Genomic DNA, 21,471 nt, shown 5'->3' with positions numbered 1-21,471 from the left:
TTAATCTCATCCCTAATGTCAGTCAGCAGTCACCACAAATGGAAACCAATAGTTATTTCACTGCTCACTATACATTGTTATCACATAACTAGACCCACTGTCATTATTTAAACGTTTGTGATCATTAATTTCAATGATTTTGGATAAAAAATAATTTTTAGATTATGTTGCTATCATTAGATCATTTACAGTTTCCCATAGACTATAAGGCTATATATAAAATGATAGAATATTAGGGCCACAGAGGGGAAAAAAAACACAAGTAATAATATTGTAACCGGTTGTTTTAAAGGAGGACAGTTGTTAAAATGACAGATGTGGGGCATTTCGTGAAATTGTACTTCAGTATGGTTTCATAAACAAAGACATGCTGATGTGCCAGAATATTAAGTATCACATTGTCATAAGTATCAAAACTGTAAAAACAATATGTAGCTTTTCTGCAGAAAGAACCAGCCTCATAAATTTATGACTTTATCCTTTTTCTTCAGTGTGGCCCTAGTACTCTGTCATATAAACAAATACACATTCCATATGAATATAAAAACACAATGTGTAACATTATGTTCCTTTATTGAATAAGGACAAAACAAAGCAGGTAAACCATCAGCTCCTTTCGAAACTGAAGTCACAGTGACTACAAGATGGAAAGCACAGAATCCAAGCATATTATACAAAATGATACATACACATTCAAAGGTCTGTATATAACACACCCTGCATGTCTGCACACTAAAATAAATGCAGGACAAATCCATACACATCAACTGAACAGACAAATGAATGGATGCAGTAGCCTCCCTGCAGCCTTGTATTACACACAGTATACCGCACAAACATCATAAGAGGCCAAATTCGTAAAAAAACGAACCCAAAAAAAACCCAATTCCTCTGCCACCGCAGGACATATTTAACCAAAATTGAAAGCACACATACTAACTAAAATAATTCAACACATATTGGTCCCTCAGCAGCCGACCACTGTCGTCATCAGGGAAGATTGCCGGATTGTCCCAGTCCATGGCTGGTGGCACTCTGGGGGCCCTCTCCTTCCTCAGGCAGGCCACATTGTGGAGGACAGCACAAGCCACAGTAATATCACATGCCCTAACAGGGCTGACCCTTAATTTGTGAAGGCAGTGAAAGCGTGCCTTCAGGAGGCCAAAGGTCATTTCAACTCTGGCCCTGGTCCTGGCATGGGCATGGTTGTAGGCCTGCTGTGCTTCCTGGGGGTCTGTGAAAGGTGTCAGGAGAAAAGGCTGGCAGCCATACCCCCTGTCTCCCAGCAGCACACCAGAGAATTCACCTGTCAACACAAAATCTCATCATTACTACCTCATAAACACAGTGATATTCTTGACACAGCCATGATGGTTATAAATAGGGGTTGTGTGGCTTACCTTGTGATAGGCACTGATAGATTTCAGAGGCCCGAAAGATTCTGGAGTCATGGACTGAGCCAGGCCATTTTGCCACAACATTGCTGATCACACAGTCAGCATTGCAGACCATCTGAAATCATAAGATGAGGAATATTACACCAATCAATGCACATCACTGGCAATGCAGAGTGTTCGTCAATGGACAATATCAAAAAGTTATGTTCACCTGAACATTAATGCTGTGAAAGGATTTCCTATTCACAAAATCGGCCTCATGGGCACCTGAGGGGGCTTTTATCCTTATGTGTGTGCAGTCCACTGCACCAATGACATTGGGGAAACCTGTCACACAAAGTAATGAGTATCCTACTATGTGTTAACAGTTGTCCTGTAATTTGTAGATCCTCTTACCTGCAATCCTATAGAACTCCTCTTTGATGTCACAGAGTCTTCTGTGGCCAGGGAAGGAGATGAAGACATCTGCTAATGCTTTGATAGCCAGACACACACTCCTTATTGTGCGGCAAATTGTGGCCTTGTTCAGCTGTTCTGCATCCCCCACTGAGTACAGGAAGGCTCCACTAGAAAAAAAGCACAAGGCCACACAAACCATTTGCTCCACACTCAGTGCATGGCTCCGTGCAGTGCGGTGCTTAATCCTGGGACCCAGTAGTCTGCATAGATACCTGATGCCATCTGCAGAAAACCTGTATCTTTCATATAGATGGTCATCAGGGAAGGCCAGTGGGTCCAACCGGTCCCTGAAGACCCTTTCTCGCCTGAAGGCTCTCCTCAGCACAAGTGCTTCTTCATCCACCACATCTCGCACGAATGGGCATGCCATTGTCAGAGCAGAAAGGAACACACAATTTTGGGCCTTCATATAGGCTAGTGGCCACACCTGGTGCTGGGGGGTGGGCAAAAGAGGGCGATGCCTTATAACGATGACTTGGTTGTACTGATTGCTGGGAAAATAAAAAAACCTTAGAAAGATGCCACCGTCCTGTGTGCTCACAATAAGAGCTCATATGTCATGGCTCACTTGACTTTACGAGAATATACCTAATTTTTATTTTGAGCTGTGTCATCTTCTTGGAGCTGGGGGAGGAAAGAAAAATAATGATTAATACATTTGTGTTACAGTTAGCATACAGTGTACATTGAAGGCATATCTCACCTCCCTCTCAAGTTTTTTATTTCAAGGTCCAGTTTCCTAATTGTCCTCTTTTTTATTTCGGACTCCAGTGCAAGATTTTCCATCTTTTTCTTCTTGTACTGAATGTCTATGTCTGCCAGTTCTATTTGGCGCCGGAGGTGGTTGCCATACAACTTTCTGATAGCTTGTGAGCTCTGTGAACACAATACAATTAGCGCAGCTGGAATTTGGCAGGATGTGGTGTCCTTTTATTAATACGCACTATGTTGCCAGGCTGGTTTTCCCACTGTATAGCATCTGGGTCCTGTAAAAGAAATTAGATTTTTTGATTTTGATGAGGACTCCTCACCATTGTAGAGTAAATAGTACTTTCACAGTCTTAACATGATACCTCATGCCTTCTGGAATCCAGAGAGATGGTCTCCTCCTCATCATCGTCTCCATCATGTGCTGTTGCTGCTGCACTGGGGCCTTCACCCTATCACATTTAATCGGATTCATATTGAAGCTAGTAGACAAGACATGCCAGGCCTACAGTATGCCTTTGATGGAGTACTCACTGGATCAGCATCGTCTGGTGCTTGTGCTGGTGGCTCTAACAGGAACACAGTGCTGCCAGACACTGCAAGGCAATAGGTAAACCAAAGTCAGACAGTCCAAATTGATTCAATATGAATGTGGTTGTATCCCATGTAGAGATGGAAGGACATACCTTGAATGAAGCGGGTGGCATCTTGGGAGGAACCTATGCTCGTCTCTTTCCCCCAGGGATCCCCTCTAAGACGGGCCTGCCTTTATTTAGCTCCAAGGCCATGTCCTCTGCTGGGGTAAGGTCAGCCTTTGGTGACCCACCACCCGTGCCTTGTCTGTGGGTATTCTTTTTCACTGCTAAAACAGTACAGACAATGTGTGAGCAGGCACCTTCTGGGTACAATATATGCTTGTGCTTTGTTAAATATTAGTCAGGGACCATACCATTCTGCAGAATGTTCTTGTATTTGATTTTGACCTGCTGCCATGTCCGTTTTGGCCCGTTCATGTTTAATCTACACACACACACACACACACACATTTAATGGAGTCACACTGCAAAAAATTACTTGGTATTTTTGTCTTGTTTTCAGTAAAAATATCAAAAAATCTATCATAGCTTTATACAGTGTGATGGAGTTACTTTACACAATTTCACTCATATCTGCAGTGCATTTCAATTAAAAATTTAACCGTTTCATAATTACAGTACAACTGCATTTTTGGAGATGTGAATTAAATATTTGAATTGTAATTGTGATGTTTCAGCGGAGCGGTGACTGTGTAATTGTGCACTACTTACGCATTCAGGCGGTCTGCAATACTTTGCCACGCTTTTTCTCTTTGCTTTATCACTGTGGCGGTGTTGCCTTTCTTCTTAATTATATATTTTACCTCCTCGTATGCCTCCATGAGGATTTGTGCTTCCGACGGGGAAAAGTACGCGGCTCTAGTTGCCATGGTAAATCAGTTAATCTGTGATCTGTGGCGGGGTCTATTTGAGTGAGCCGTGAGCGCGCACCTATCCAGGATTGGTTTCACCTGGCTTAATGAATCCGTGTCTGCTCATCCTGGCTTGGTCTTTGTGCAACCAATTAAGCCTGGACGCACATGTTTTGGCTTCATTGAGCTCAGCTGAGTCATTTATCCCGGATGTCTTAATTCTACTTTTGTGCAACAGGCCCCAGGCTGCAACGTTTCTCTATTAATTACCCAGTTTGTTATGACCATTGCATTGTATTAACTTTTATGCCTATTTGTTGCTGTATCAGGTTTTTGCCTCCGTTAAAATAATATTTGCATACGGATACCAGACCAGAGTTAAAAAATGTAATGATTTGCATATCCTATGAATATAGCTATCAATGTGGTATGTACAGTCGTGGCCAAAAGTTTTCAAAATGACAATCCACAAAGTTTGCTGCTTCTGTGTCTTTAGATATTTTTGTCAGATGTTACTATGGAATACTGAAGTATAATTACAAGCATTTCATATGTGTCAAAAGCTTTTTATTTATTATTTTCACCCAACTTTTAACCTAAATCCAATGTCATGGTGAAATTGTTGTTGATTTCTTGTTGACAACTCAATCAAATGTACATCAGAAATAAGCATTGAGCTGACATCTGTGCCCAGGGGATGTTACTTTATTTGGCACAATTTTTATTTGATTCATTTTTATTTAACCTTTATTTAACTAGGCAAGTCAGTTAAGAACAAATTCTTATTTACAATGATGGCCTGGCAAAAGGCCTCTTGCAGGGACGGGGGCCTGGGATTTAAATAAATAAATGTACATTTACGTCATTTAGCAGACGCTCTTATCCAGAGCGACTTACAAATTGGTGCATTCACCTTATGATATCCAAGTACTTGTATGAGGTGACTACCTAAATAAAAACAATATAAATATAGGACAAAACACACATCACAACGAGACAGCACAACACTACATAAAGAGAAACCTAAGACAACAACATAGCAAGGCAGCAACACATGACAACACAGCATGGTAGCAACACATGATAGCAGCACAAAACATGGTACAAACATTATTGGGCACAGACAACAGCACAAAGGGCAAGAAGGTAGAGACAACAATACATCACACAAAGCAGCCACAACTATCAGTAAGAGTGTATATGATTGAGTCTTTGAATGAAAAGATTGAGATAAACCTGTCCAGTTTGAGTATTTGTTGCAGCTCGTTCCAGTCGCTAGCTGCAGCGAACTGAAAAGAGGAGCAACCAAGGGATGTGTGTGCTTTGGGGACCTTTAACAGAATGTGACTGGCAGAATGGGTCAAGTATGTGGAGGATGAGGGCTGCAGTAGATATCTCAGATAGGGGGGAGGGGGGAGTGAGGCCTAAGAGGGTTTTATAAATAAGCATCAACCAGTGGGTCTTGCGACGGGTATACAGAGATGACCAGTTTACAGAGGAGTATAGAGTGCATTGATGTATCCTATAAGGAGCATTGGTGGCAAATCTGATGGCCGAATGGTAAAGAACATCTAGCTGCTCGAGAGCACCCTTACCTGCAGATCTATAAATTATGTCTCCGTAATCTAGCATGGTCATCTGAATCAGGGTTAGTTTGGCAGCTGGGGTGAAAGAGGAGCGATTACGATAGAGGAAACCAAGACTAGATTTAACTTTAGCCTGCAGCTTTGATATGTGTTGAGAGAAGGACAGTGCACCGTCTATCCATACTCCCAAGTACTTGTATGAGGTGACTACCTCAAGCTCTAAACCCTCAGAGGTAGTAATAACACCTGTGGAAAGAGGGGCATTCCTCTCACCAAACCACATGATATTTGTTTTTTAGGTGTTCAGAACAAGGTTAAGGGTAGAGAAAGCTTGTTGGACACTAAGAAAGCTTTGTTGTAGAGCATTTAACACAAAATCCGGGGAGGGGCCAGCTGAGTATAAGACTGTATCATCTGCATATAAATGGATGATAGAGCTTCCTACAGCCTGAGCTATGTTGTTGATGTAAATTGAGAAGAGCGTGGGGCCTATGATCGAGCCTTGGGGTACTCCCTTGGTGGCAGGTAGTGATTGAGACAGCAGATTTTCTGACTTTATACACTGCACTCTTTGAGAGAGGTAGTTAGCAAACCAGGCCAAAGACCCCTCAGAGACACCAATACTCCTTAGCCGGCCCACAAGAATGGAATGGTCTACCGTATCAAAAGCTTTGGCCAATTCAATAAAAATAGCAACACAATATTGCTTAGAATCAAGGGCAATGGTGACATCATTGAGGACCTTTAAGGTTGCAGTGACACATCCCTAACCTGAGCGGAATCCAGATTGCATAACCGAGAGAATACTATAGATATCAAGAAAGCCAGTCAGTTGATTATTGACAAGTTTTTCCAACACTTTTGATAAACAGGGCAAAATAGAAAGAGGCCTATAACAGTTAGAATCAGCTTGACCTCCCCCTTTAAATAAAGGACAAACTGTGGCTGCCTTCCAAGCAATGAGAACCTCCCAGAAAGGAAAGAGAGGTTAAAAAGGTTGGAGGCTTGGCGATGATAGGGGCAGCAACCTTAATGAAGAAAGGGTCTAAAATATCTGACCTAGATGTTTTTTGGGGGTAAAGTTTAAGGAGCTCATTTAGCACCTCGGACTCAGTGACTGTCTGCAGGGAAAAACTTTGTAGCTGGGCAGGGGAAAAAGAGAGAGACGCATCGGGGATAGTCACATTAGAAGGGGTGCGAGATAAGGAAATGTTGGACAGGCAGAGTCAAATAGGAATCCTGAATTAATGAAGTGGTGATTAAAGAGCTCAGCCATGTGCTTCTTGTCAGTAACAACCACATCATCAACATTAAGGGACATGGGCAACTGTGAGGAGGAGGGTTTATTCTCCAGGTCTTTAACCGTTTTCCAGAACTTCTTGGGGTTAGACCCACAGAGAAAGAACTGCTCCTTAAAGTAACTAACTTTCGCCTTCCCGGATAGCCTGAATGCACTTATTTCTCATTTGCCTGAACAATAGCCAGTCAGCCTGAGTATGCGTGTGCCGAGCCTTTCGCCAAATGCAGTAACTCTGCAAGATCACGGTTGAACCAGGGCTGAACCTGTTTTTAGTTCTCATTTTCTTTATGGGGGCCTGTTTGTTAACAATCCCATTGAAAATATCAAAAAAGAAGGTCCAAGCGTCTTCGACAGAGGGGATGAAGCTGATTCTATACCATTTTACAGAGGCCAGTTCATGAAGGAAGGCTTGCTCATTAAAGTTTTTTTGCAATGACAAGTCAGGACAGGTTGTTTCACTGAGCAGCCATTACGAACACTGGCAGTAAAACAGTGATCACTAAGGTCATTACAGAAAACACCAGACTGATACCTATCAGGATTATTTGTGAGGATAACATCGAGGAGAGTAGCCTTTTCTGGGCGTTTGGAGTCCTACCTTGTGGGATTGGTAATAATCTGAGAAAGATGTAGGGAGTCCCATTGCTTTCGGACCTGGTCAGGTGGTTTAAGCATGTCCCAGTTTAGGTCACCTAGCAGGACAAATTCATATTTAGTGTAAGGGGTCAGGAGAGAGCTTTGGGCAGGCAGGGTACAGGCCGGTGCTGATGGAGGACGATAGCACCCAGCAACAGTCAACAAAGAGCTATATGAAAGTTTAATGCTTAAAACCAGCACATCAAATTGTTTGCGGACAGACTTGGTGGAGACAACTGAGTACTGAAGGTGTTCCTTGGTAAAGATTGCCACTCCCCCACCTTTGGAAGATCTGTCTTGGCAAAAAAGGTTATAACCAGAAAGGTTAACATCAGTAATGACCAATGACCAACATCTGGATTGGACCTATGAACCCACACTTTCAATTGATCTATTTTAGGTAATAAGCTTCTAGTGTTAACGTGCAGAAAACGCAGGCTTTTACGAGAGCAGAAAACATTGAAGCAGATATCAGAGCACAAGTCAGAACTGGGGCTAGCAACAGTAGATGGGCCAGGGTGTACATGCACATTTCCAGATATCATCAACAGTAATACAATCAAGGCACGGCATAGTACGGGGAGAGATCTGCAGTGCTGAATTATGACATGTGAATGGGCATCAGATGGCAACAAGATCATATGGTACAGCAATATCATCAGGTAACATGAATACAAAGCCAACGAATGGTGGTTAGAAGAGGATGGGAGGCCAAAAGTCTGTATAGAGAGTCAGAGTTCCGAGTGTGGGAACAAACAGTCTGTCCTACGGTTGGGTAAAGAAAGTTTGCAGTCAACAAAGTATGCAGGAGTCATGAGGCAAATAGCAAAATAGCTAAATGCACAAGAAAAAATTAAATATACAACGACAAAGCCATTGTAAGATCAGAGTCACTCGCCCCAACAGTGCGTGAGTGCTTGAGGCGAGCGAAAGCTTGGGAGAGAGGGGTGAGTGTGGTGGATGTACCTGTACCAGACAGGGGGAGACAGGCCAGGGCAGACGGTGAACAGAGAGGGGTGAGTGTGGTGGGGGTACCTGTACCAGACAGGGGGAGACAGGCCAGGGCAGACGGTGAACAGAGAGGGGTGAGTGTGGTGGGGGTACCTGTACCAGACAGGGGGAGACAGGCCAGGGCAGACTGTGAACAGAAAGGGGTGAGTGTGGTGGAGGTACCTGTACCAGACAGGGGGAGACAGGCCAGGGCAGACGGTGAACTGATCACCAGGTGGAATCCAAGCAGCAGTGCAGCAGGCGAAAGGAGTAGGTGTCACACCCACTTGGGAGAAGCTTTTATTTCTGGAGGCAGATTTCTTGTAGAAAATGCCAGTGAATGGTCTTTGAACAGCAGGAGGTGGCTTCAGAGGACGCTTCAAAGACTCATGACACTTGTTGGACCCAAAGGCCTTTTACCTCACACCTTAGTGCTAATTGAATTTGTATCTGGTCTGTCCTTGCAAGCCTGGGAGCCTTAACTCAGCATTCAGTCTCCATAAAATAAAATATATAATCGTAATGTACTTTATTTTTCATTATTTCATTTTTCCTTTTCTATTTGGCTTACAAAATAGAATCAGACCAAACACTACTCACTCAGTTCCAGGTTGGAATGGTGTCCTCAGGTCTCTGCTGTTAGAGCACCCTCTGTATAGCTTGGGAAAAGAAAACCTTGGAAGTAGTAATCTCTCCGGTTAACTTTGGACAAAATTAGGTTGTAGGTTTGGAGTTCTGATCTGGAGCGAAGGCCATGCTGTGGAGGGTAGCATCCTGCATATGCACCTCCCGAAAAATCCAAGTTTATCTAACTACAAATCTATCCTTTTGTAAAAAAACATGTTGAAAAATGTGAGAGCTCACATTAAGCTGTCTCTCTCTCTCTCTGAGTGGGGCGTGTTAATAGGCAGTTACTTTATAGTATTTTTTTGTTGCATGTATTTACATTGTGTGTGCATGGTTCAGGTAATCTAAATCTGAACGCTCTTCCAGCATTTTGAAGTCTATTTAAAAATGATTTCCTTTGGATATTTTGTAAAAAATGTCCAGCTGCATAAGGACCAACCACTGACAACCAGTAGAGTAAATTCCAATGTCATTTTATTCAGTATCTTGGCAGTCACATAACTGTTTAAAACAATTGTATTACTATATTTCAGACGGTAGTGTTAGCCCAAGCTATCACCGGATGATGGATTAGGCTACCTGGATGCCTGCTTCTCTACAGCTTATGATGTGATGAAACGGTCCCCAACATACACTTAGTATACAACACATTAGGAACACCTTCCTAATATTGAGTTGCACCCCCTTTTGCCCTCAGAACAGCCTCAATTCGTTAGGGCATGGACTCTACAAGGTGTCAAAAGCGTTCCACAGGAATGCTGGCCTATGTTGACTCCAGTGCTTCCCACAGTGCTGTCAAGTTGGCCGGATGTCCTTTGGGTGGTGAACCATTCTTGATACACACTGTTGAGCATGAAAAACCCAGCAGCATTGCAGTTCTTGACACACTCAAACCAGTGCGCCTGGCACCTACTACCATAACCTGTTCAAAGGGACTTAAATATTTTGTCTTGCCCATTCACCCTATGAATGGCACACACAAAATCCACATCTCAAGGCTTAAAAATCCTTATTTAACCTGTCACCTCACCTTCATCTACACTAATTGAAGTGGATTTAACAGGTGACATCAATAAGGGATCATAGCAGCAGGTAGCCTAGTGGTTAGAGTGTTGGACTAGTAACCGAAAGGTTGCAAGATTGAATCCCAGAGCTGACAAGGTAAAAAAAAATCTGTTGTTCTGCCCCTGAACAAGGCAGTTAACCCACTGTTCCTAGGCCATCATTGAAAATAAGAATTTGTTCTTAACTGACTTGCCTAGGTAAATAATAGTGCAGTGATTGTGACTATCTGTATTGGTCCCTGCTTTACAGAACAATAGGCCCATTGTTTGAATGTCTGCCACTGACAAACAGTCAGACCTTTTCCATTAGCCCTACTCCTCCTGATGTACTTACTTGCACTGCTGCGTCTCAACATCATCAAGGTCTCCTTTTCTGATTTTCTCAGGTAATTTTACTTCCACCTGTGCAGGTTTTTCAGAGATCAGGAGAAAAGGCCAAGAGGCCATAGATTTTAGGCAGTTAACTTGAGATGCATCCCCAGTCAAACACAAAGTATCATGTCCCTAAAAAGTAGTGGGCATTCAGTAAAGCTCTTGACAGAATATTTTCTTTATTGGCAGGTACAGTAGTAGGCCTATCCTACAAACAAAGAGAAATACTGTAATGGCCTTAACCCTTTTCTGGGATACACCCAATGATTTATATAAACACTAGAGTCATAAGGGTACTGTTTTGAAGCCACCACGCATCCATCTTGGCACTCCCCCACTGTCGTAAATGTTTTGATTTTGGAAGGTATAGAAAAGCATTTATTAATGTCTACATTTGTTTTTTCCACGTTTATTATATTACAGATACCTTAATGCATAACATACACATTTAAAATTAAACCGGTAGCTTCAAAGACTCTCACTTGCCAATACATAGCATCAGCAATCCTGAGGTGCGTTCAGGTCACTTGAACGTTTGCTACGTTGCGGAACGGTTTGCACTGAATGTCACGTTTCCCCTAAACATTCTTGCACAGGCTTTGAGGTATGTTGTTCCCGTTTGGTGGGTGTGGCTTGAAGCAATGAGTTAAGTATTTAAAGGACAGTGGCCATGCTGACAGCATTACCCAACTCACAACCTCCCTGTTTTTCAACTGGTCTTTCAGTACAGCACGTCTTCTGTTCAATTTAACGTAACATAGAAACGTACTGTACACATCCCAGGGTTTACGCCTCGATCACACATACAGTGTTTGTGCGCAAAATGGTATGCAGCATCATCTGGATATTTGTGCAGCAAAAGTTAAACCTTCACCTTCTATTACCATTTCTGTCAAGCCGTCAACGCATACAATATGTTGTATATGTTCTATAAATCCAATGTATGTACCATACAAAACGCGTTGCAAATGCCTCTGCAATGCAATGCTGCAAGGAAAACACAGAGTTCCGTTGGAAAGGAATGTACTTCTGTACCAGAAGTGCAAAAGCACTGTCGGTGTGATGAAGGCATTATACAACATTGATAGCCACAACTGAGGTGTGTTCAGTTTGCTTGAACATTTGCTACATTGTGGAACGGTTTGTACTGAACAATATGTTTCCTCAAAACGTTCTTGAACAAACTTTGTGGTATGTTTGCTTCTGTTTGGTGGGTGTGGCTAGGTGTTGCTTGAATCAATGAGTGACGTATTTAAAGGGCAATTGGTGCTTTCAAGACAACTGGTGCTGCATTCAAAACAACTGGGAACTTTGAAAAAAAACAGCTCCGACTGGGAAAAATCGATTTTAACTCAAGCCTCTTTCTAGAGCTCCGACTTTCCGGCCTGAAGATCACTGACGTCATGATTTGACCTCATATTTTTCAGAGTTCCCAATTTTTTTAACATGGCATTAGAACTCAAAAAATGAGGTCAAATCATGACCTCAGTGATCTCCAGGTCGGAAAGTCAGAGCTCTAGAAAGATGCCAGAGTTTCCGACTTGGAATTCGGAGTTGGATGACATTTTTTCCCAGTCGAAGCTTGCTTTTTCCCCTGACTTGCCACTTATTTTAAACACACTGAATTCAGAACTCAGATTTCCCGAGTGCCGAGTTCCTACTTGTTTTGAACGCAGCAAGTGGCCAAACCATGCTGATGGCGTTGCCCACCCACAAACATTTTACAATTTATTGCACAACCCAACCCCGTATTTCAACTGGTCGTTCAGTACAGCACCATTTCCGTTCAATTGAACGTTACAGAACGTAAAAACCTACTGAACGCAGCCCTGGATACTACAGGGGTGTATTCACTAGGAACCAAACGGAACAAAACGAGGAGGGACCTACCTGCATTTGTCCAACAGAAACTCTTGTTTTCCTTGCAAAACGCAACTGTTTGGACTTTGAACTAATGATTACACACACACCAGGCGTGTATTCATTAGTCGGATTCAGTTGTTGCAGAACGTTTTGCAACTGAAACAGTTTACTCCAAACGGAAACGTTTTGAAACGAAAACGAGAGTTTCTATTGCACAAATGCATGTAGCCTACGCAAGTCCCTCTCTGTTTCGTTTGCTTCCGTTTGGTTCCTAGAGTAAACGGTTTCGGTTACGAAACGTTGTACAACGGAATCCGACTAATAAATACACCCCAGGATCCATGATGATGACTAACCACGGAAAGGCAGTATGACATCACCAACCCTGCCTTTACATGCCAGGAATCATTTGCTAGTTGTTGGTACTCACACAAAGGGAAGCTGCTTCGAATACTGTATAATTTCATCAAAGGAACAAAAACTACTATAGATCGTTCAGTTATTTGGAACCGCGGAGAAACACAAAACAATTGTATCCGAGTTACAGTGAAACAATGTCTTTCATCCCAGGACAACCAGTTACTGCTGTTGTGGTAAGTTTTGGAACAGGCTACTCTTCATTCAGTAGCTACGGCATCCATTGTTCAGGTCTAAAATCCTTCAATCAGTGCCTAGATGCGAACTATAAATAGGTAAAGTATTTATTCCAAAAAATGTAGACTAGCATTACTGGTTACAAAAGTGAATTTAACATTGTGGTCATGCGTGCTTGCTTACTCTTGGCTATGTAACTGTTCGAACTTACCCTTGTCAAAATGGTTACATTGTAGCAGCAAAGTTCCTATGAAACATTGATTAGAACCTATCGAACAGCAAACTTCCAACAGTATGTACGTTTTACTCCTTTATGTTGTAACGTTAGCTGCTGTATCCAGCTGGATAACAGTTTAGGAGCACTTCATTTAATGGGTTATGAAGTTAGTTGTATTTCATTTTCACATGATGAGAAATCTTTTCCCCTAAAATACATGCATCTAGTTAGCTAATATTACACTGTGCGGCCTTGCCAACATGTTTTTTTCTTTAGGAGTAGCCTGTTATCTCTACATTATGGATAGCAGAAGCATTATTAGCCAACTTGTTTGCTATGCTGCATGCATGAAAGTGAATTGTTTCAGAGAAGGGTGTCACCTACCTACCTGAGACTGCTTGCATAACGTTAGCCTACTCTATTGACACAGCCATTGAAGTGACATGGTCAATACTCTGTAATTCATGAAAGGCCATGCCTCTCAACACACTGTTCATTCCTAACATCCAGCTAGAAATATGAGTCATGAAGTAATTGCCTAGTGACAATGGGTTGATATTTCCATTAATACGGAGATCCTGGTGGTCAGCCTGCATTATACAATTCCATGAGTGTTTCCATGTTCTCATCACCAAGAACTTCAGATCCACTGAATGATGGTTAACCATATTGACCACTGAGTGCAGTGTTAAGAAATTCTGACCACTGACACTCCTCTTATTCACCATCACACAGACTTGCTTTGTGCGGTAAAGAGCAGTGAGCTGGATGTGCCAGAATCCTCCATCTGTTTTATTGAGAGGGCAGCTGTCTGAGGACCATGAGGATAGCTAGACTGAGAAAACATAACACACGACAGGGAGATTATCTTTGTCCCTTCAGGGAACTAGTCTATTCATAACCCTAGTGTTCTGGACAATTCCACAGACAATTCCACATAATGATGCTGAGACTTAGATTTTTCATTTTAAAATGATTGGCAAACAAAAACCAATTCTCAATGACTACTTTTAACAATTTCCACTAACATTTAGAAAAACACATTTACTTGAACAGTGCAGATGCAACGTTTGGTAACAGAATCATGGTTTGTGCTGTCATTCTGTTACCAAACTTTGGTTACCAAACCATGGAGATGCCCTTCTGCATTCTTAAAGGAAGCTCAGTGCACAATGTGAGGGACTCTGCACTAAATTTTACATTCTATGTAAGTCATCACCTCATTCTAAATATTGTGGCTAGTTATGCTATTGGAACTATTGGTAGTCATTTACCACATTTTTATAACATGTTGCAATGGTGGAATGTGAACAGATACTTGGTGGTGGTTGAAGTTATGAGTTCTTTCCTCTCCCAGCTCCACTTTCAACTTTCATGTGCTTTACAGCAACGAATTGAAATCTGCAAACTTCGCCAGGGGGAACATTTGATCCTGGGTTTCAGCATTGGAGGGGGAATAGACCAAGACCCTGGTCAGAACCCCTTCTCTGAAGACAAGTCCGACAAGGTACGAGTAAAACACATGGAAATACTCTCCCTGTCAGTTCTTAGTGAGCTCTGCTCTGGCAAAACTCTAACATCAACAGTAAACTAAGGTATTAGAGAGGCAGGCCTGAACACATCAACTCTAGCCTCAGGTAGCTACTGTAGTAACACTGCAGACCCAGATAGCTGATAGCATACAAGAGCATGGATGGATTACTCAAACAGTGACATTTTATAGTTCGGATTTATCATCAAACCAGTCAAATGAATTGACGTTAGTTAATACATTTTATATGTAGATGCACAGATTTTGGACTTTCATATGTATTTCTCTCTTGCTGTATTGATGTTTTCTGCATGATCACAGGGCATCTATGTGACACGGGTGACACCAGGGGGACCAGCAGAAGTTGCGGGCTTGATGATGGGAGACAAAGTAATGCAGGTATGCAATTTTCTTACATTAATTGCTTCAGAAATGCATGTTTCAAACTTTTGACCCCAATAAACATTTTAATTTTACCTTATTGATACATTTCCACAAGGTGGCACCATTTACTAAATTTCACTTGGGATGATATACACTACAAAAGTATGTGGACACTTGCTCGTCGAACATCTCATTCCAAAATCATGGTCATTAATATGGAGTTGGTCCTCCCTTTGCTGCTATAACAGCCTCCACTCTTCTGGGAAGGCTTTCCACTAGATGTTGGAACATTGCTGCGGGAATATACTTCTATTCAGCCACGAGCATTAGTTAAGTCAGGTGTTGATGTTGGGTGATTATGCCTGGCTTGCAGTCTGCGTTCCAATTCATCCCAAAGGCGTTCGATGGGGTTGAGTTCAGGGCTCTGTGCAGGCCAGTCAAGTTCTTCCACACTGATATCGACAAACCATTTCGGTATTGGCATCGCTTTGTTCACGGGACCATTGTCACGCTGAAACAGGAAAGGGCCTTCCCCAAACTGTTGCCACAAAGTTGGAAGCACAGAATTAATCTAGAATGTCATTGTAGCATTAAGATTTCCCTTCTCCACACCATGAAAAACAGCCCCAGACCATTATTCCTCCTCCACCAAACTTTACAGTTGGCACTATGCATTGGGGCAGGTAGCGTTCTCCTGGCATCCGACAAATTTAGATTAGTCCGTCGGCCTGCCAGATGTTGAAGCGTGATTATCACTCCAGAGAACGCGTTTCCACTGCTGCAGAGTCCAATGGCAGCGAGCTTTACACCACTCTAGCCAACGCTTGGCATTGCACATGATCTTAGGCTTGTGTGTGTGGCTACTTGGCCACGGAAACCTATTTCATGAAGCTCCTAAACGGAAAGCTTAAAGATCATGTAGGTTTTCTGAGTGTGAGATGTTATTGGTCCCAGATTTCAGTCTGTTTCAAGAGGAGATTCAGTTTGATACTCTGTAGTTAGTGTTGCAACCGAGGACAGACTATTTTTAACGGGCTACAGCACTAGGGGGTCATGTTCTGTGAGTTTGTGTGGCCTACCACTTCGCGGCTGAGCCATTGTTACTCCTAGACATTTTCACTTCACAATAACAGCACTTACAGTTGACCAGGGCAGCTTTAGCAGGGCAGAAATTTGACAAACTGACTTATTGGAAAGGTGGCATCCTATGACGGTGCCACGTTGAAAGTTACTGAGCTCTCCAGTAAGGCCATTCTACTGCCAATGTTTGTCTATGGAGATGTGCTCGATTTTATACACTTGTCAGCAACGGATATGGCTGAAATAGCCAAATCCACTAATTTGAAGGGGTGTCCACCTACTTTTCTATATATGTGTGTGTGTGTATGTGTATGTATGTATGTATGTATGTATGTATGTATGTATGTATGTATGTATGTATATATAGTGTATATGCCAATTAGCAGACGCTCTTATCCAAAGCAACTTTAGTCATGCGTGCATACATTTCATGTATGGGTGGCCCTGGGATTTGAATCCACAATCATGGCGTTACAAGCGCCATGTTCTACCAAAGCGAGTCTGCATGATGGTGAATAAGAGGAGTGTCAGTGGTCAGAATTTCTTAAAAACACTGCACTCAGTGGTCAGTATTGGTAACCATCATTCAGTGTATCTGAAGTTCTTGGTGATGAGAACATGGAAACACTCATGAAACTATTCACTGAATACCAATATTCCACTTACATCGCAACAAGAATATATAATACTGTAATGACAAACTGTTGAAGGAAGACTTAACATTGTTGATATCTGTCTCCACCAGGTAAATGGATGGGATATGACCATGGTGACACACGACCAGGCACGCAAACGGCTGACGAAAAAGAATGAAGACATTGTGCGGCTACTGGTGACCAGGAAATCGCTGGAGCAGGCTGTCAGACATTCTATGATGTAATGACTCCAACGCTAGTCCTTTAGTTCAGACAGTTTGCTATCGGACGTGAGACAATGCCAGTGACCGAGAGCATAGTATTTCAAATCTTTTCTCACATACTGTAAGTTTGGGCTGAATTCCACATCTATTCTGTCAATTCAGGAGTTGGAGTGAAATTGAAAAGTGTAATTTATTTTCATGAAGGATTCCTGAGATGAAAAGGAATTGATTATGGCTGTACTCGCATATTCCCAAACACACTCCATTTATACCATGTCTCTACAATTCATCAGTATGGTTCTAGTTATTGGGATCATTAATGCCTTTAACTAGCTGACTTGTGTATTACTTTTTCAGTTATTAGTACATTTCATTTCATGGCCTCATGATTTGATTTACTCTACATTTTATATCTATGTTTTCGAGTCAATGTGATTATCAAGCCAAAAGAAAACAATTCAAAGGAACTATAGACTAACAAATGTAACTGTCATGTGGTGTAACATCCATATATTTTGCATGAGCAGTTTTGTAGTGGGGATAGAGGTTGTTATGCAACATATACATACAAAGCACATATGGTAATTTCCAGCATTAATCTGCAACACTAATTTCTATGTCTTCCATAGAGGTGTCCTCTTTATATGACTTATGTTTTTGAGTTTAATATATGGCTTTAATAACAATTTAGCACTTAAGTGCGTAACACTGCCATGTCGTCTGGAAAATTAATGAATATTCATCATCAGGCTTGGATGATATATTTTGGAATCTTTATTTTGGTATCATCCATGTTGTGCATCTACCAAAGTAACAGGCACAGCTGAACTGCATACTTTTTATATTTCATTTTACAATATTGTACTTCATGTCTACCAAATACTGTAATATTCATTTGAGGATTTTAGTTTTGTATGTCGTGCAGGAAAACAGTTACTTCTCAACCATCTGGATGTAGTTAATCTGGTGTTGCATCCATGACTTGAAATCAAGGCTAGGGCATAGTCAACCTTTTATAAGTGCCTTCTTTCTCACTTTCATATAGAGAAAGTGGCATGTTGGATTGTTCATTAGGTCACTTGCTGGTTGATCTTAGACAGCTAGTTGCACACTGTAATAGTTTGGACCAAGGTTGAAGGATCTAATGAATTGAGAGAGATGTTTCATACACAACAGCCTTAAATGAAACTCTAGTGATTGTACCACTAAATTGTGATGGTGTGAAATAGTGTTTTTTGTATTCAAGCCCTTTTCCATTCCTATTGTTCAATGATATGTAAACTTTATCACTGCATCAGCCGTACAATAAACAGCAATGCCTCACTGATTTAATCCAATCTTCTCAGTACCTATTAAAATGGATCAAAGATAAAGTAATGTTGTAATGCATATTCCAATGGTACCTAATATACATACACCCTAGTATGTCCTACTAATTTAGTATTTGATATGGCTTTGTTTTTGTTATTTTTTTGTAATTTTTTTTTAGATTAGAATTACATATAAACTAGGTGGTTTGTGCCCTGAATGCTGATTGGCTGACCGCCGTGGTATATCAGACCATATTCCAAAGGCATGACAAAACATGTATTTTTACTGCTCTAATTACGTTGGTAGCCAGTTTATAATAGCAATAAGGCACCTTGGGGGTTTGTGGTATATCGGCAATATACCACGGCTAAGGGCTGTGTCCAGGCACTCCGCGTTGCGCATAAGAACAGCCCTTAGCCATGGTTTATTGGCCTTATACCACACCCCCTCGGCCCTTATTGCTTAAATATCAATGGCAGAGTGACACAACTAACTCCACACCCAACCTTTAAAAGAATAAACACTTCAAAAGACTGACCAACATTTTGGTAAATGTAGCCTTGTATGAACATTTTCTATGAGGTTGATTTCTATCTACATGTCAACTGTTAAACTATTTTATTTGTTCTCCATAAGTACTCAGAGTATATGAGGAAAACCTTTGAATTTACCATTTTTACATATGATTGTATACTTTACACTTCAAATGTTCTTTAACATAAATCAAAATCAACTGAAAGAATGCATCCTTTTTTGGTATTATATGTTTGTCAGGCACTTTGCAAAATTGACTTGTCACCGAGCGGGGATATTCTCTGACAGACCAGGGAATATGTGGTTCTGTGACATGAGCAGGGATAATATTTTCTCTGTGTGCAGTGTATGTTGGAAGAAGTAGCCTATGCCAAGACAAGCTAATTTTATGAAAAAATTAATGATGAAAAGCAGCTGTTCTTCACAGATCCACAGCTGCTAATTAAATGGTGTTTGTTAGCATTAGAAAGATGGGGGGGAGGTGTGAATTTTAGATTTGAGAAGCTGTTAGAGCATCCTGGTGTGTGCATAGATTCATGGTGTGTGTGGGCAGTTGCACAGCTTACCACCACCCTGTTACTGACTATTGTATGAAGCATATTAATCAATAGAAATACAGATGTGGGTATATATGTGATACAGTATTTCCATAGGTTGACTTTTATTGTTGACATATTGATAGATTAGATCTTGCATCATACTGTATTTGGTCCAATTGTCTTGATCTTTATCACCACCATTGGCTTTAGATATCTTCATGTTACCAACTTCAAAGTAATCAGATGACATTTCAAAGCAGTGAATCTATTACCTGACCTTTCCTTGTGTACTCAGGCGTTTTATATGAGCAGTTTCTCCACTTTCATCTCTTAATATTGCCACTTGTCTAAAAACAAACACTCCTCTTTTAACTGCAGGTGTGGAGACAACACCTGATGCACCACCCAGAGAGCAACCTGGTCCATCCTCTCCCCAATCTCTTCCCTTTAAGAATAGCAGCACATTCCTGAATCAATTTATCACATCAGCTTTTATCCAATTCAGCATCTTTTTATTCATGGCTGTCATTATCAAAGAAATACATGGCACAGTTTTTAATAACTTACTAATAATATTGCTAATGTTCCCAGAATCAGGGGAAGGGGAGCTGATCGATTCAGTGTGAGGCTTAGCTAAAATCCCCCTGAGAAATAATTGATGAAGTGTGTGTGTATCTGTGTGTGCTTTCTCAGTATGAGAGAGTGAGTCTGTTGACATGAAGACATCAGGAAGAGTTTTGTTTGTCTCATAGGGACTTAGCTACATACATTATTTTGGTTCCATTCCACTTGCCTAAACACTACCCAGGGAGATATGAGCTATGACGTGGGGCTACAGTGAATTTGGTTGAGCACACATTTTCCACAACGAAATCACACCAGTAATCCATTAGAATTGTTTGTGTTCTCACCAATACGATCCAATCGTGCCATATTGTCCACAACATTATCACATTGCTTGTTGCTAGGTAACTGGATTTATAATGAGAGAACCCCCTCCATCTCAATAAATAACAATACTACAGTACTGTATACAGTACTACTCATCCTAATAATATGTAGAGTAGTTGTTGTTCATGTTGAGGTAATCAGTTCATTGAATTAGAAACTCAAACCAAAACGATGCCAAACAATAACCTCCAAATATTACTATTACTATACACTTCAGTGTTTTGATGCCCAAATCCTAGCAAAATGCATAGTGCATAGTATTCAAAAGGTATTGTTGGATATTATTAATCCTAATCAGACAGGTTTTGAACATGGACAATGCATTGGAGATAATATAAGACAAGTACTGTAAACAATAGAACACTATGAAAAATATGGGAAACCAGGCCAGGTATTCATAGCTGAGTTTTGATAAAGTACAACTGGAATTTATATATACATGTCTGGATTATTACAATTTTGGAGAATCTCTTATACAATGGGTTAAAGTTATGTATATTAACCCCAGGTGTAAAATAATAAATAATGGCTACTTCTCAGAAAGTATGAAAATTGTCAAGAGGAGTAAAACAAGGTTGTCCACTATCGGCATATCTTTTTATTGTGGCCATCGAAATGTTAGCTATTAAAATCAAATCCAGCAATGATATCAAGGGGCTACAAATCCAGGGCTTAAACACAAAGGTGTCATTGTACGCTGACAATTTATGTTCTCTTTTAAATCCACAATTTGGATCCCTGCACAGCCTCAGAGGATCTAGATACTTTTTCTAACCCCTCTGGATTAAAACCGAGTTATGATATCCATATTAGGCCTTGGATTAAAAAAAAATTATTAACTTATATTATCATGTAGTTTACCAATAAAATGATCCGACTGTGAAGTGGACATACTCGGTATTACTATCCCTAAATAAATAAATAATCTCACTACAATACATTTAAATAGAAAGTTAGGCAATATAGATTAGATCTCGCTACCATGGAAAGGACAACACCTATCTATTTGTGGAAAAATCACC

The 21,471-nt window shown here is 41.0% G+C and overlaps 1 protein-coding gene across 1 annotated transcript; it reads left to right on the top strand.

Moving 5' to 3' along the window:
• The first annotated feature begins 12,738 nt into the window (after window positions 1–12,738).
• On the top strand, window positions 12,739–18,441 carry LOC106573550 (tax1-binding protein 3). The gene is made up of 4 exons (XM_014148687.2): window positions 12,739–13,042; window positions 14,648–14,767; window positions 15,113–15,190; window positions 17,001–18,441. The coding sequence occupies exons 1-4, from the start codon at window positions 13,004–13,006 to the stop codon at window positions 17,133–17,135; spliced, it is 372 nt and encodes a 123-aa protein (XP_014004162.1). The 5' UTR covers window positions 12,739–13,003; the 3' UTR covers window positions 17,136–18,441.
• Window positions 18,442–21,471: the final 3,030 nt, after the last annotated feature.

Source organism: Salmo salar, chromosome ssa16, assembly GCF_905237065.1.
Source record: "Salmo salar chromosome ssa16, Ssal_v3.1, whole genome shotgun sequence".
NCBI classification, from domain to species: domain Eukaryota; kingdom Metazoa; phylum Chordata; class Actinopteri; order Salmoniformes; family Salmonidae; genus Salmo; species Salmo salar.
The sequence above is the reverse complement of the archived record's forward strand: the minus strand, read 5'-3'. Positions and strand labels throughout refer to the sequence as shown.